Source organism: Bombus pascuorum, chromosome 5 (assembly GCF_905332965.1).
Source record: "Bombus pascuorum chromosome 5, iyBomPasc1.1, whole genome shotgun sequence".
Classification (NCBI taxonomy): domain Eukaryota; kingdom Metazoa; phylum Arthropoda; class Insecta; order Hymenoptera; family Apidae; genus Bombus; species Bombus pascuorum.
The window spans coordinates 11,812,597-11,827,776 of NC_083492.1; the positions used below are offsets into that span (position 1 = coordinate 11,812,597).

At 28.7% G+C, this 15,180-nt stretch overlaps 3 protein-coding genes across 3 annotated transcripts; 2 read left to right on the forward strand and 1 right to left on the reverse strand.

Annotated features, from left to right (window-relative positions):
* Positions 1-352: 352 nt before the first annotated feature.
* LOC132907407 (transducin beta-like protein 3) lies at positions 353-5,925 on the reverse strand. The gene is made up of 15 exons (XM_060960485.1): positions 5,763-5,925; positions 5,351-5,402; positions 5,071-5,278; positions 4,805-4,979; positions 4,111-4,281; positions 3,852-4,024; positions 3,463-3,662; positions 3,176-3,379; positions 2,854-3,043; positions 2,658-2,776; positions 2,143-2,301; positions 1,869-2,034; positions 1,579-1,803; positions 655-782; positions 353-564 (listed from the first exon to the last, which is right to left on the reverse strand). The coding sequence occupies exons 1-15, from the start codon at positions 5,786-5,788 to the stop codon at positions 370-372; spliced, it is 2,391 nt and encodes a 796-aa protein (XP_060816468.1). The 5' UTR covers positions 5,789-5,925; the 3' UTR covers positions 353-369.
* A 604-nt stretch (positions 5,926-6,529) lies between these two features.
* LOC132907527 (eukaryotic translation initiation factor 3 subunit D) lies at positions 6,530-10,186 on the forward strand. Its single transcript, XM_060960707.1, has 3 exons — positions 6,530-6,802; positions 6,878-6,923; positions 8,602-10,186. The coding sequence occupies exons 1-3, from the start codon at positions 6,629-6,631 to the stop codon at positions 10,068-10,070; spliced, it is 1,689 nt and encodes a 562-aa protein (XP_060816690.1). The 5' UTR covers positions 6,530-6,628; the 3' UTR covers positions 10,071-10,186.
* Positions 10,187-11,162: 976 nt separating this feature from the next.
* Positions 11,163-15,113, forward strand: LOC132907524 (NCK-interacting protein with SH3 domain). The gene is made up of 9 exons (XM_060960700.1): positions 11,163-11,528; positions 11,621-11,805; positions 11,866-12,708; positions 12,784-12,986; positions 13,056-13,159; positions 13,252-13,470; positions 13,534-13,706; positions 13,783-13,880; positions 13,969-15,113. Exons 1-9 carry the CDS (start codon positions 11,504-11,506, stop codon positions 14,057-14,059), a joined length of 1,941 nt encoding a protein of 646 aa, XP_060816683.1. The 5' UTR covers positions 11,163-11,503; the 3' UTR covers positions 14,060-15,113.
* Positions 15,114-15,180: the final 67 nt, after the last annotated feature.

Below are 15,180 nucleotides of genomic sequence, written 5' to 3' on the forward strand. Positions count from 1 at the left end.
GTACACAAGGTATACAGGGTATGTTGAAAGTACCATACCATAATAAAAGAAGTCACGAAATTTTGTACTTTCTTGAAATATAAGTTTATAATATATAGTTATAGAATACTTTGAACTTAATAAAATAGTTATAGAATTATATAGAAGTATAGTTATAATAGAAAAAAACTTCGAAATTTACAAATATTTTGGTATGTGCTGTTTACATATTAAATAACTAATGCTGATTTATACTGCTATCTATAAAAATTCTCCATCTACATCCATTCGCTACAAAAAGCGTTCACATACACACACATGTGTGGTATATAGAAAAGAAAGTTATGAAAAAGAAATTTACTAAATTTATACAAGTTGTTAGTTATACATTTAGTTTATATTTATAGACGTAATACGTGGTTTCATACGATTGAGAGTATAAGTAAGTATATGCAGATTTTGTAACAATTTTGTAATTCTTATATAATGACGTTCAGTATATGGTATCACAGATTCCAATGTAGAAGTTAATTTTGTTTGGAATTCCAAATTTTCCATTTCCATCATTAACGCGTTTATGACTACCTATTAATCATAAACATTATAGAAACATATAAAATTATAATCAAATTTCTTATTTAAAGGAATAACATATTCAATTATGTGAGAACTTACCTGAGCAACTTGACAATTTTTACTATTGACGTTCCATGTAACAGCACATTTCAATAACTCTTCTTTATAAATTGGTTTTAAGTCACGAATTGTTTCTTCAAAGTGGCAATTATTTTCCTTTAAAATGGCTGATACATGAAAAATAAAAAACATAAGAAGAACGAAAAAGTAGTCGCGTTTCTGTTCAATTATTAATTTATGTAAAATGAATCACTTTATCTTCACATGTAACATTAACTCTTGCCGGACAAAGTCCGGTTATTACCCGGCATTGTAATATTGGCGAGACCAATGCCATAGGAATTACGACCGGAAAGAGTTAACCGTTAGTGACATAACTACTCTTTTTTTTTGGAAATTTACTTTACATAATATTAAACATTTCAATAACAGTTCTACTTAACAACGTTTATTTTAATTAAAGAACTCAGTGGGGAAAAACATCTTTTCCAAAATAAAATAAGAAAAAGGAACGGATACATAAGATCTTTATTTATCGAAAGAACTTTGGTTGAAACTTCTACCTTTTTTATGAGTATGTATATTTATGTGTTTTAATATTTAGGAGCATATAGACTTAGTTTGACTTTAGTTACAATTTTTTAAAATTAAAGATTGTATTGCTTCATTATTCTGAGTTCTCTAATTAAAAGTAAAATATCTTATTAATGGTTAAGTTTAAAGACAATAAGAATATATGCATATAATAAGAAATAAGAAGTATTTCAAGATCCTTTTTAAAACTCTCTTGTTCATAAAAAGAAGTGTGCTATTTAATACTTTCTTAATATCATGCAAATCTATTTTCCATATAATGTATAATTTAAGATATTTATAGTTAAGTGGATCATCCAGTATATAATTATATAAGAAGTTATATTAAATGATGCATGCTTATATTGATAATACGTAATTGAAACTTACTTTCTACAATTTTGAGAACTTGGAAAGGACGTTCTAACTTTAAAGCTATGTTTAACGCAGATGTTAATTTATTTGCTTTTAATAAATTTGCTAGTTTCTGTTCTTCCAATGCAAGTTGTTCTAATTTCATTGCAGCTTTTATTTTATTTTCTTCAGTTACATCTTTCCAAATAACTAGCAATGAATCACTTCCACCACTGATAATAGTTTTCTCATTTTTACTAACTACAATTAAAGTATGATATAATAAATATAATACATTGATTGAAAAACGTTAAAATAATATTCACCTGCGAGTGTCCATACGCGACTCTCGTGCTGTTCTAAAGTACATGTACATTCGGATGTCTTAATATTCCAAAGCTTCAAAAGACCATCTCCACTTGCAGTAATTATTTGCATTCCTCGTGATAAAAATTCTGCTTTTAATACTGATGATTCATGGCCTTCAAGAGTCTATCATACAGAAAAAATTAACGATAATGATAGATATATATTTTAATAAAAATAATTGAGTTATATTAATTTAATAACAATTAGTAACGAATAAATAATTATAATTACTTTTAAACACTGAAGTTCTGTTAGCGACCAAAGTTTTATTGTAGAATCTGCCGATGTCGTCAAAAGTACCTGATCTATAGGTGAAAATCGAACACACCAAACTCCTCTACGGTGACCACGAAATACACCAAGTAATTGTAAATCATCTGCAGACCATAACTATAACATTTAGAGTATGTATTTTTAACAAAAATAGTTTCTTAAGTAGTGCATTCATATTAAAATGAAGTCTAATGATATACATAAGATTTAGAAGACTAGTAATTAATAGTAAAAAAAATTTAATACTAACATTATAGAGCAATATTATGTACCATAACGAATAATACGGTATATATAAAATGTCTATGAAGATATATAAAATAAACATTATATCCATATAAATATCTGTTCAATTTTCGAATATTATATCTTCTGTTAACAAAAATGAAATATTTTGTCAGAAGATATTTCACTCTTTCCATTTAAAAGAAACATCCTATATTTTGATGTATAATGAATTTTATGTATTATACCTTAGCTGTTTTATCTTGTGATCCAGTAGCAATTAATTTATCATTTGGTGAAATATTCACGCTATTAATATCTTTTTGATGAGCCAATGTTGTATGAGCAACATTTAAAGAGCATGTGTCTGCAATCATTGAACACATAAAATAACACTAAGTGATAGAAATAATAATTTATGATATAAAAAGGCATTTTGTTTACCTTTAAAATTAATATTATTTGATAAGTTCCATAATTTAAGACATGAATCTTGACTGACAGAAGCAAAAAATTTTGCAGACATTTGAGAAATTGCTACAGAACCAACGGGAGCAGTATGTCTAGTAGCAGATGCAATGCAAGATACTTTAGTTGTTTGTTTATCCATAAGCCATACTCGAACACTATTGTCCTATAAATTATGAAACATTATTAAAAATTTCATATATATTTCATAAATATTTTTTCTTACATTAAAGCAATTTTCGCAACTATATATTGATTTGAATTCATTAATAATTTATGAAATGTATACAATATATACCTTTGCTGAAGAAATAAGTAAATAGGCATTAGCAAGTGTAGTAGCAAGAGATAACACAATATCTGTATGACCACATAGCAATTCACAATTCATGGTTGAAATATTGTACAGTTTTATATCACAACTATTAGTGGCAATAGCTATATGACTCTCATTATGTCCAAGATATACAACATCTAAAATTTCATCACTGTAACCTACTAACTATAACAATAAAAATGTTATTCATTATAGAACCTATTATATAAAATATCAATTTTATTGTTATTTTTAAAGAACGAATTTACCTGTTTCAGACAATCAAATGTTTCTAATGAATGGATAATTATATTATGATCAACCGTAACTACAGCAAAGTTATTACTACTCTCATTATAAAGTAAATGTATAATTGATAGAGATCCTGTTTCCTTCGCAGCTGATACAATAGAATTTTTTTGCACATATACTTCTTTACCAGTTTTCATCTCCCAAATTTTTACAACTCCTAAAGGAATTTGAATTATAAAATAAATATTTAATTATTATTTATAAATTTGTATTATTCTAAGAAATACGTAAATTATATTTTTAAAAAACAAAATTTTGGAACAGCCAAATAAGATTTAAATATTCTTGACAAAGAATTGACAAATATTAATTTAATCCATATAAATATTGAAAAATATGATTGCACCTTTTTCTCCTGCAGCAGCAACATGTATAGCATTTTCATCTTTGTTATAAAATGGTAGTAACATATTTTCAGGTATAATAAATGTATCTTCTATTTCCTCATAAACTGGTAAAACTCGTATTGATGATCCAGAAGAAAGATTCCATAAAATGAGTACTCTATCTCTTCCTGAACTACATAAAACCAATGTGTATTATACATATCACAAATTTTATATTTAGTAATATACAGGATAAGAAATGTAGTTTCAATATATTACCTAACTAAATAATTCTCGTCCTTGAGAAAAGATAAAGAAGTAACTTTACTGAAATGTCCAGAAAGTATAATTTCTTCTTTACCAGTTTTAATATTCCATCCATGGATTTTGATATCATCACCAGCAGCAAAGATAAGCTCTTTTTCAACATTTGGATGAAAAACTAAAATACTAAAATTATATTACATTTCACAAATTTTATAAAAATTCATATACTGTACATTATATATCTTAAAATGATGTAATTGAAAATAGATAGCAAAAGAAATGAGTGATCATAAAAACCAATTTCCATACAATTTGTTAATTTAAAATTTTACATCTGATTTTCAATTTTTGAAATATATTACAGAGTATTGCAAAATTTATATGAATTAAAAGAATTATAGCATGTTTTGCGGCAGTATGTATTCAGTGATTCTGTTCCATATGTAAAATAATGTTTATAATAATTCAAAATTTGTAACATTTATAAAATTATTGAAAACTATACACACTTTATTAAAAAACAAAAGATAATAAAAATTATAAATTTTTAATATATCATTTAAATAAATGCAATTTTTAGAAAATGTTTACATAGTCACATTTCTCATTCAAATATATGATTTCATATTTTATTATGAAATATGTCTAAAATTTTTATAAATAATATGAAAATTATATATTATAATATTTTGTTTAAAATGAGTACCTTATTACTCCCTGAACTCCTTTTAGATTATGAGTACAAGTATGATGTTGTAAATTCCATAATCTAACCGTACCATCACTACCTCCAGAAGCCATCAAATTTCTTTCAATAAAATGAGCAATACGAACTACAGGACCCTTATGAATAGATTTCCATAGTTTAATTAATTTATTATCTATAATAATAGTATGCATATTATTGTATTTAATTATTCATAATAAAATTAAGTAATGTTATATATTTATATATTATACAATGTTATGTACCTTTCCAGTTCCATAATTTAAAAAGACCACTTTTGTGATGTGTGATGATGTCTAAGTCATTATTACTTGCAATAAATGTGTTGATTGTATCTTCCTCTTCATTGCTATAGTTTTCTCCCAAATAAGATATTACTGTACCACTCTTTACTGATAATATAGAAACAGTACCATATTTTTGACAGAACATATACTCCCCATTTGTACTCCACTATAATGCAAAGTGACAATTAAATGATAAAATAAAGAGAAATAAATAATATGTATTTTTCAGTCAACATACTTGAACATTTCCTCCTGTATAAAATGCACCATGTTTGGATTCAACTTCGAACCTGAAATTGAATATAATTAGCTAAATACATGTACACAAATCATATTTTCATATCAGAAATTTTTTCCAAACGAGGTTCTTTAATGCATAAATACATAGTATCTGTGATCTGAAATGATGCTAATAATATATGTTAATTATATCGAATATAATTTAATATAATGAATAACTAAATGTTTATTAAAATATTTCATAGGAAATAAATAAATATAGCATATCATATCAATAACATATGAAAACCTTCTTATTTAAAAGCATACAAATTTACTAAATTTATATTTAAAAATATTTTCTTAATGTCTTATTATTCATAAAATAAATTTAATAACGTTATTTTAAGAAATTATTAGGAATTACTCACGCTTCTTTTAGAATAACGTTGCTCATTTTTTATAAATTACTACGAATATTTAATTATGTTTTTCAAATATGTACTAAATTTTATCTACATATCTTGTCTTTAAATTGCGTTAATCGGTAACACACAATGTCGTAAACACGTGCACTATTCCACAAAATATAAATATATATTAGGCAAAAGCCTTCGTAAAAACTATAGACCTAAGTAAGTATTTCTATGTATTTAGTGTTGTATTTAGTACTATAGTAAAAACCACATGAAAACCGGCCTTGAATCAAACTGAAAATACACATTTATACAATTTTTGTTATCGTAATAAACGTCGTAATAAACTTGAGCAAATAACTCCTTTATATTTGGAAAAGTGTGAATGGAATTAATTAAAACAGTTTTCCCTCTCTAATTTTATCTAAACATGTAGTCTCTTTGGTAGTTATCGACCGTGGTTCTAAGCAAGTTTAAAAAATCATGCAATTGGTAAATCATAAAACATTATAACTAATCTCTTTATCACGAAATTAAAAAATGAAATTTCTTGATTTATAAGTCGAATTCTTGAACTGTTTAGGAATTACATTAAAGCTTTAACTCTAAATCTTTCCTGCACAATATTATTTCAAGTTTGTATGTAGTTAATTAATTGCGTGCAATTGGTGCATAGTGTACTATTTGGACACGATTGTGCTATCTATCGGTGAATCAGTAATACTAACAAATAGTTAACTTTTTACCGATACATGGCGCCACCATGTTTCCTTTTTGAGTATGAATGAATCTTTATCGTAAAAAGCATCATGGCGTCGCCGGTCCTTCCGGCAAATAGGTTGTGCCATCGTGTCTCACGTCTTTCGTACTAAAAGTACAGAATGACGGACGACGTGGTTGTTTTAGAAGATGCTGTTCACAGAGAAGAAGAGATAGCCCACTTTCAAGCTCCTGCAATTCAACATAATCCTGATGGATGGGGTCCTTGTGAGTTACCTGATCAATTTAAAGATATACCTTATCAACCATTCTCAAAGGGCGACAGATTGGGCAAGGTTCGTTATAAATGTGATTTCTTTTTCCTTTGTTTATGGAGATTCTTCACATTTTTATATTATTTTTTGACATAGATATCTGACTGGACTACACCAGCTTTCCAAGATAAAAAGTTTCCCAGTAAGTGTTATCTATTTTATTTATTTAACCTATACACTTCTATTTAACATTAAGTCATTTATTAGAAATAATTATGAATCTAGCTGATTACATTTTTATTATCGACTGAAATTTACTTTGGGGGATCAAAAATTGTTGACCCTTTTTTATATTCTCTATAGTGTTCAATAAGTAGAATCATAAAATACAAGTATTAAGTCTAGGAATCTATCGATTCAAAAATTCTGTGTATATACAACAAAGTATTTTCCAGTTGTTTTATACATTATGCATTTTGACGCCATATTGGTATCTATCCATAATTTGTCCAATTTAGGTTAGGCTTAGAGTTAAGATTAGGGTTAGGTTTTGGTCATTACATTGATGTAACATGTAAAATATGCTAAAATCATTTGATCTTGCATAGGTATAACGTTTAAACTGGTGGGTTCCTGAACCTTAACTTGTATTTTTGAATAACATTCATTGAAGACTATCAGATGATATAAAAGAAAAATCAATAATTTTTAGTCTTCTTAGGAGTGTATATTTATAAGTCCTAGATTTATTAATTTGTTATTAAGGTTTAATCTAACTGTAATCTGTCATAATTATAATCTAACCATAAAAAATAAGCAGAGATCTTTACTTTATATTTATTGGTAGTATATTAATAATTAAACAGTGTAGACATTAATTTTGTTAAGGAACTTAAATTTAATATGTTTTACAATTCTAACTCTTGTTATTTTAACAAAATATAATAAACCATAAGTTATAGCCATATATAACATGAGAAATTTTTAAATCAAAATAAATTCAATTTAATTTTTTTCTTGAATTATTATTAGCTGATCAATGCTAAAAAATCAATATTGTTTATTAAATTCTAAAAGAATGCTTTCTTATAAGATTACTATAAATATTTTATAATATTAGAAAATTAGGAACATCTAGTATTTGAAATATGACTTTTATTTTCATTAAATATCAATATAATACTTAATAAAGCACAAATTTATATTACTAACAATTTTTTAATTTCAGATATGATTTTATATGCTTCATTTTATTATTTTCAATTTTCTCATATAATTAAAATCATTCTGTGTCATATAAACCTAATTTGTATTTATATATTATTTAATTAAAATATTAAATTCAATATTATAAAATATATTATGAGATTAGAAGGTAGTAATTCTTTTCCTTTTATATGAAAATTATAAGATAGATCACATTACACCAAATTAACCCTTTGCAGAAAACCGCGGCATATATGTGCTCTGCGTAAACCATCAATTTGACCAAGGAACTCATATATGTGTTTGGTGAAAACGACTGATAGAGACAAAAAGCTCCTCATATATGTATCTCACTTAAACGCGACGCTATAATCGAGAAACTCCTATATCTCATATATGCATATATTTAAAATACTCATGTGTTTGTCATTTTATTTATCCTGTGGAGAATCTGTGCATGTACATATGTCTAGAATTTGACATCTTGGAGTGCTATGAATGGAAGTCGCGACAGCAGCTCGGTCTCATGGTACAGCTGACTTCGAACTATCCCGTCCGCAAAGGGATAAATAATAATTAAATTAATAATTTTATATTTAGGTTTCCCATTAATAGATTAATACTTTATATACAATCTTTCATTTCTTAACAAAGAAAATCTTCATTATTTACAGACAAATATACGTCACAGTTTGGTTCAGGCAGCCAATATGCATACTATCATGATGAAGATGAAACAACTTTCCACTTGGTTGATACAACCCGTGTACAAAAACCACCTTATCAACGTGGTGGCAGATTTCGTCATAATCAAAGGAACTTACGTGGCCGTGGAAGCCAGCGTGGTTCGTTGAGTCAAATGCAACAACTTGGTAAATTGAAGCTTCGTGAAAGAGATCGTAAAGGACAAGCGAAACGTTGGGGTAGACAGCAAGGTTTACGTAATCATAAAAATCAACCACCAATTAAAATTCGCGACGCATCCGTTACTGTAAGACCTGATTGGGTAACTATTGAAGAAATGGATTTTCCACGTTTAGCAAAGCTATCTTTACCTAGTATTAAAGATGGAGAAGATATTTTATGTTGCGGCTCTCTTGAATATTATGATAAAACTTATGACAGAGTGAATGTCAAAAGTGAAAAGCCACTGCAAAGAATTGATAGAATTTTTCATACAGTCACCACTACTGATGATCCAATAATTCGTAAGCTATCAAAAACAGAAGGAAATGTTTATGCTACAGACGCAATTTTAGCAACAATAATGTGCTGCACTCGTAGCAACTACTCTTGGGATATTGTAATCGAAAAAATTGGAGACAAACTATTCTTTGATAAACGAGATAATACTGAGTTTGATTTATTAACTGTAAATGAAACTAGTGTGGAACCTCCTCAGGATGATGGAAATTCTTTAAATTCCCCTAGAAATTTAGCTTTGGAAGCTACATTTATTAATCATAATTTTTCTCAACAAGTACTAAAATCTACTGAACCTAGATTTAAATTTGAAGAAGGAAACCCATTTATTTCAGAAGAAGAAGAAGGTGACGTTGCTAGTGTTGCATATCGGTATAGAAAATGGGATTTAAATAATGGAATTGTTCTTGTTGCAAGATGTGAACATGATGCTGTAATGCAAGGTCCTAATAATGAAATTCAATTTTTAACAATTAAGGCTCTAAATGAATGGGACTCAAAATTAGCCAATGGTGTTGAATGGAGGCAAAAATTAGATACACAGCGTGGTGCAGTATTAGCAAATGAATTACGCAACAATGCTTGCAAATTAGCTAAGTGGACTGTCCAAGCATTACTAGCAGGTTCAGACCAATTAAAATTCGGTTATGTCTCTAGAGCAATGGTTAGAGATTCTAGTAAACATGTTATTCTTGGTACACAGCAATATAAGCCAAATGAATTTGCAACACAAATCAATCTTAATATGGATAATGCATGGGGTATTTTACGATGTATTATTGATATTTGCATGAAACAGAAAGATGGAAAATATCTAATTATGAAAGATCCAAATAAACCAATGATAAGATTATATGATATTCCGGATAACACGTTTGAAAGCGAAGGAGAAGAAGATGAAGATGACGATGAACCTGTTAATGATGCATTTCAGAGTTAACAGTTTTAAATTTTCTTAAACTTCTCTGAATTAATATGTTAAAAGTCACTGATTTGTACTATGAATACATATTGTAAGAAGGGAGGAAAGTGGCATAATAAACTGCTTTCAATTCAGCTTTTTATTATCTAATTCTAAAAACCTCTAAAAACTAATTTCACATTAATATAAAATATTTATGTATTTAATTATATATAACATTATGTAGTTAAATTTTATTTTATCCAATTCAAAGTTACATTTTTTATATATGTATTAATATATATATATATTAATTACTTAAGTATTTTTCTCATTTCATTTTCCTATTTTCTTTCAATATGACAAACATTATATTGCAACAAAACAACATTGATTTAATTAAATTTTATATAGATTTTGGTGATAAAGTACTTTTGTTTAAGTATGTGATATGTAAGCACGGTCGTACACACAAACCTGGAGACTCTAGTGGAGGGTGTAATGTCTCTTAATGTCTGGAGTTGTACTTTATAAATCGACCACTATAGAACGCTACAATCGATAAGTTAGGATTTCATATCTAACGCCACCCTTCGATGAAAGTATTGAAAGTAAAGAATATAAACTAAATCACTGATCTTACTCTATAAACTACTTTTCATAATTTTTCACCATGTATTTAAACTAAGTACATATGCAATATTTCATTCAGTATAGAAAAATATTTAAATTATTAAATATGTATTATTATTTCCAATAAAAAAGTTTAATAAAATTATAACTTATAATTATAAATCATTATAATCATTATATATAATACTTTTATATTTAGTGCGTATGTTGGATAGTTTGTTTTTAGTATTTCTTAATTCATTAAATAATTGTGTAATTATGTATTAACAGACAGAAGTTGGTCTTTATTATTATTATAGTGGTGTAGGTTCTCCCTTTAATCAGGTCTGGTGTATTTTTACACGATAGTATTACATAACGAATCCTAAAATTTCGATTAAAGTGCCTTACTGCGAACAAACTGATCAACATCATCTGGTCACTAAAAGCCTATCACTCACCACGGAAGTTTCCAGACCTGTATATACGACCGTGGACACACCTTATGACATTATTAAGAGTCTACCCTTACCACGGGACTTTGTCAGACCTGAGCATACGATCGTGGTATAAGTCTATGTCACTGATATACATATTAATGCATACATATATATAACACGTGTTATGTATCAGTGGCTTGTGCTATGTCCTATCTTTTGAACTTTGATATAGAGGGCCCTGTCGAATTCTTCTATATATGTAGTTAGCCAACAAAAAGAGAGACCGTAGAAAAATAATATGTCGAGCACGAATGAAAGTGAAATTAGTGAACGGTGGTAGGCAGTTCTCCGCCCGTTTACTTCTCACCTGGGCGTTGTCTCCTGGAGAACAAATATTACTTTCCATTTCGATACACGATCATGGGTGATAATTCTATGAGGTTAGGTGAGTTAGTTAATCGATTTCTCTGAGGCTGCTAATTTTCATGCTATTTCTTAAGTACCTAATCCTTTTTGTCATTGTTTTACGCACATTAGAGAACTATGAAGTGCTTAAAGCTCTCTACGATTTCAAGGCTACGTTCGCGAAAACCCTCAGCTTTCAAGAGGGCGATTATTTTATTTTATATCAGACCAATACTAAACAAAGAAATTGGTGGCAGGTCGTTAACAGAGACGGCCAGATTGGATATATTCCCTCGAATTACGTCACCACTGTAAAGGTATGGATCAGATTGTAGTAATAAGTATATGAAGATTTTTAAGAACGAAATACATTCCAGGTATCATCTCAAATATTAATCGAATTTCTGGAAGACTGCATAGGAAGTGTGAAGGCTGAAACTAAGAAACAGAGTGGACTACACTTAGACAAGCAGGATCTTCTTCTAAGACTAATAGAGAAAAAGAAACAAGCAGAATCTAATAAAAAACCTAAGAAGCAAGCTCCGATGCCTCCAGACTTCGGAAATACAACACCTAATAAAGAAATACGTTCATCACTTGTTTGTAATACTCAAGAGGGAGATATTAATACTGTTCAGAGTAACACTTCATACATGACAGCACAGACAACTGTGCACAGTAATATAGAACAGAAGGAAGCACCAGTTATCCCACAATGCCAACGCACACCTACAAACGATCAAAGGATGCAATCCCTCCCACATCAGTCTTCCTCTGAGTCACAGAAAATTCAGGCAGAAGTTCGTAAGAGTCCCTCTCAGAGCAATATCAGACAGACTCCTACTAATTCGCCTATAAAGAAAAAAGGTTCATTATGTGATATTAACTCTCATACTGCTTATCAGTTACTTGACCAAGTACGTAGAAATACTCAATTAAGCTACGAAATGTCGAAGGTAGCAGTGACGGTAGTTGTTTCTGGATTGCAACAACTGTTGCCCCAAAATGTGAGCTATTATTTTGATGCCTTATTACATCAGTTAGAAACACCATTCACGGTATCGCAAATGAGTATAGAAGAAACATATGACGCTAATAGATTGAAAGTAATCTTTACAGAGCTTACTTCTTGTAAGGAAGATTCTCAGCAGAGAAATTGGATGCTTTATGAAGATGAATCTATTATTGTTGATTATATAAAAGAACTCACATCTATATTGGTATATCATATATTTATTGCATTAAAAAGATTAATTATTCCGTTTCTATTAATTAATAATTTGTTAATTTCACAGACTAACGCAGATGCAAATGTATCTAGATATGTTTTACAACAGAATCAATATAATGGAGTTAATATATTGATACAATATTATCAAATGGAAACAAGATGGACTATTAGGCAATTGCTCTTGCAATCATTTGGAGTAATGTGTAGTCTAGATTCTGTGATCCTGACTATAATGTTAAATAGTATATTGCCTATGGAGTTAGCAAGGTAATATTTGGTAAGCTGTATTATTTTATATAACACTCTAATAATGACTTGATATATCTTTGAATATAGAGATATGAGGAGCAATCCTAGAAATGTAACAAAATTAAATTATTCTTCATTATTACTTACTATGATTTTTTCAATGGGTGAACCCATGCCAGTTACACATTTGGGTGAGTAAAGTAGGTAGTGTGTTATGTCTATTACATTTTCCCCTAACTTTTTTTCTATATGTTACAACGTTTAAATCTGAGTTTTATTACAGAGCAATTAGGTTCGGATTTTATAGCATTTATTTTGGACTTAATAGAGAATCCACCTGATATGGATTTGGAAGATCAAATTCCGGATTTGTTTGTAAATTTAATACTATCGTACAATTTACAATTCACAAATTCGGAAAATATAGTTCTAAATGCGTTGAAAGAAAGATCAGTAGCAAAGAACTTTACTGAGAAGATTTTACTATTATTCAATAGGGAAGGTGAGATAAAACGAGATGTTATGAAATAAACTGAAATTCCAGCAAACCTGTGATCTGTTACAGAGGATCCTGTGCGAATATTCGATCATGAACCACCGCCGCCGCATTCTGTGCTAAAATTATTTATCGATCTATTCAATAATGATGTCACGGCAGGTCTATTCTATACAAATGACGTTAAAGTTCTAATTGATATTATATTGCGCCAATTATATGATATGTTTCCTGGTGATAAGGTACTTAGAAATATATGTACATGCTTTTACCCCTCTTACAAAAATAAAAGATGTGACATAATTATTGACATTTCAGCGCAGACAATACTTGGAATTATGTCGAAGAGTACTTCGTACTTCTAGTTATAATGAGCATAAGTATCGTTCAGAAGACCTATTAAAATGCTTTACAAGGTCTGTATTTGTCATAGTACTATTATATCATAATCGTAATCATAACATAACTGTTATCATTGTCATAATGCAAAAACATATGTTATAGAATATTTTGTGAGGAGACTGGAGAAAGTCAGGAAGATCAACAATCAGTACGCGAAATTAGCAATGAATTTCCCCATTTGTTTAAAATGTGACATTTGTTGTCACCTCCCAGTAATAAAAGCTTGGAGGATGACGATTTGCAAACTCTCGTATAAGAAGATTCCGGTACGTACAATGAGGAGGAGCGACGAAGAAAATCAAGTTACCGATCAAAAAACTTCTTTATTTTTCTAATATTTCTATTTTGCAAATATTTTGCTCAGCTACTATATCAAAAACGCACACACGATTCGCAGAATCTTAAGCGCATCAGATTATATTTTTTCTCGTTTTAATCTTTCTAGTAAACAATACTATTTATTCTAGTTAAAAAAGGATACAAAAAAGATAAAAAAGACACATAAATCAGCATTTAGAAATTATTATATATTGTATATACATACATATATGGATATGTATATCTGAGAAAGAAACTTTTTCTCGTTCTAAGCATGAGGACCATTGGAAATAGCATGTAGAATCATTCCAAGTACCGTGATAGTAGCAAATAAATTAGTGTACATGAAAGTAGTCTGACTGCACGAATAAAATATCGAATTAAAAAAGTATCTGAATTATTGCTCTGATATAATATTAAATAAAAGTTTGATTGCATAGTGGGAACATCTATAAAAGTTCTCTGCGAAAATGCTTCAACGCTCGAATAAAGGATTTTAATCCTAATCGAACCAGTTATACTCTATTATCTCTGTAAATTGTCTAGTCCGCGTCTGTGCAAGTAATATTCTAAGTCATGCATTATTTCTTCAGTTATGTTTGATCCTCTCTCGTCAACACGCATTAACAAGTTTATAAATTTGTTTAGCAAGAGAGAGAGAGGGAGAGAGAGAGTGTTTTGAGACTCACAATTACGACCATAGGATTTCTAGAACAAGTTGGTCGGAATAAAATTTCATAGTTTATTAGTGCCACTATTTATAGTTATCGAACTTTCTAGTCTATTGTTAGCTACTCTATTTTTTTAAAAGTATTATACTGCGTTATGTTTATTAAAGTTATGACTATTAAGATGTCAATTACGAAGAAATCTCAAATTATTGTGATTATGAATCAAATGTTAAAGAAATAAAAAGTCTAGGCGATTAATGATTTGGTTTCGTTTTTCCTCCTGAACAATATTATGCAATTTGTAGATTTGTAACTAAATTATTGT

Coding starts and splice junctions, on each gene's coding strand:
- LOC132907407 (XM_060960485.1), bottom strand. CDS start 5,788: ATGAGCAACGTTATTCTAAAAGAAGC. Junction 5,279..5,350: donor ATACAGGAGGAAATGTTCAA/GTATGTTGACTG, acceptor TTTGCATTATAG/TGGAGTACAAATGGGGAGTA. Junction 2,035..2,142: donor CAGAACTTCAGTGTTTAAAA/GTAATTATAATT, acceptor TCTGTATGATAG/ACTCTTGAAGGCCATGAATC.
- LOC132907527 (XM_060960707.1), top strand. CDS start 6,629: ATGACGGACGACGTGGTTGTTTTAGAAGATGCTGTTCACAGAGAAGAA. Junction 6,803..6,877: donor AGGGCGACAGATTGGGCAAG/GTTCGTTATAAA, acceptor TTTTTGACATAG/ATATCTGACTGGACTACACC. Junction 6,924..8,601: donor CCAAGATAAAAAGTTTCCCA/GTAAGTGTTATC, acceptor CATTATTTACAG/ACAAATATACGTCACAGTTT.
- LOC132907524 (XM_060960700.1), top strand. CDS start 11,504: ATGGGTGATAATTCTATGAGGTTAG. Junction 12,987..13,055: donor TTGCCTATGGAGTTAGCAAG/GTAATATTTGGT, acceptor CTTTGAATATAG/AGATATGAGGAGCAATCCTA. Junction 13,160..13,251: donor CATGCCAGTTACACATTTGG/GTGAGTAAAGTA, acceptor GTTTTATTACAG/AGCAATTAGGTTCGGATTTT.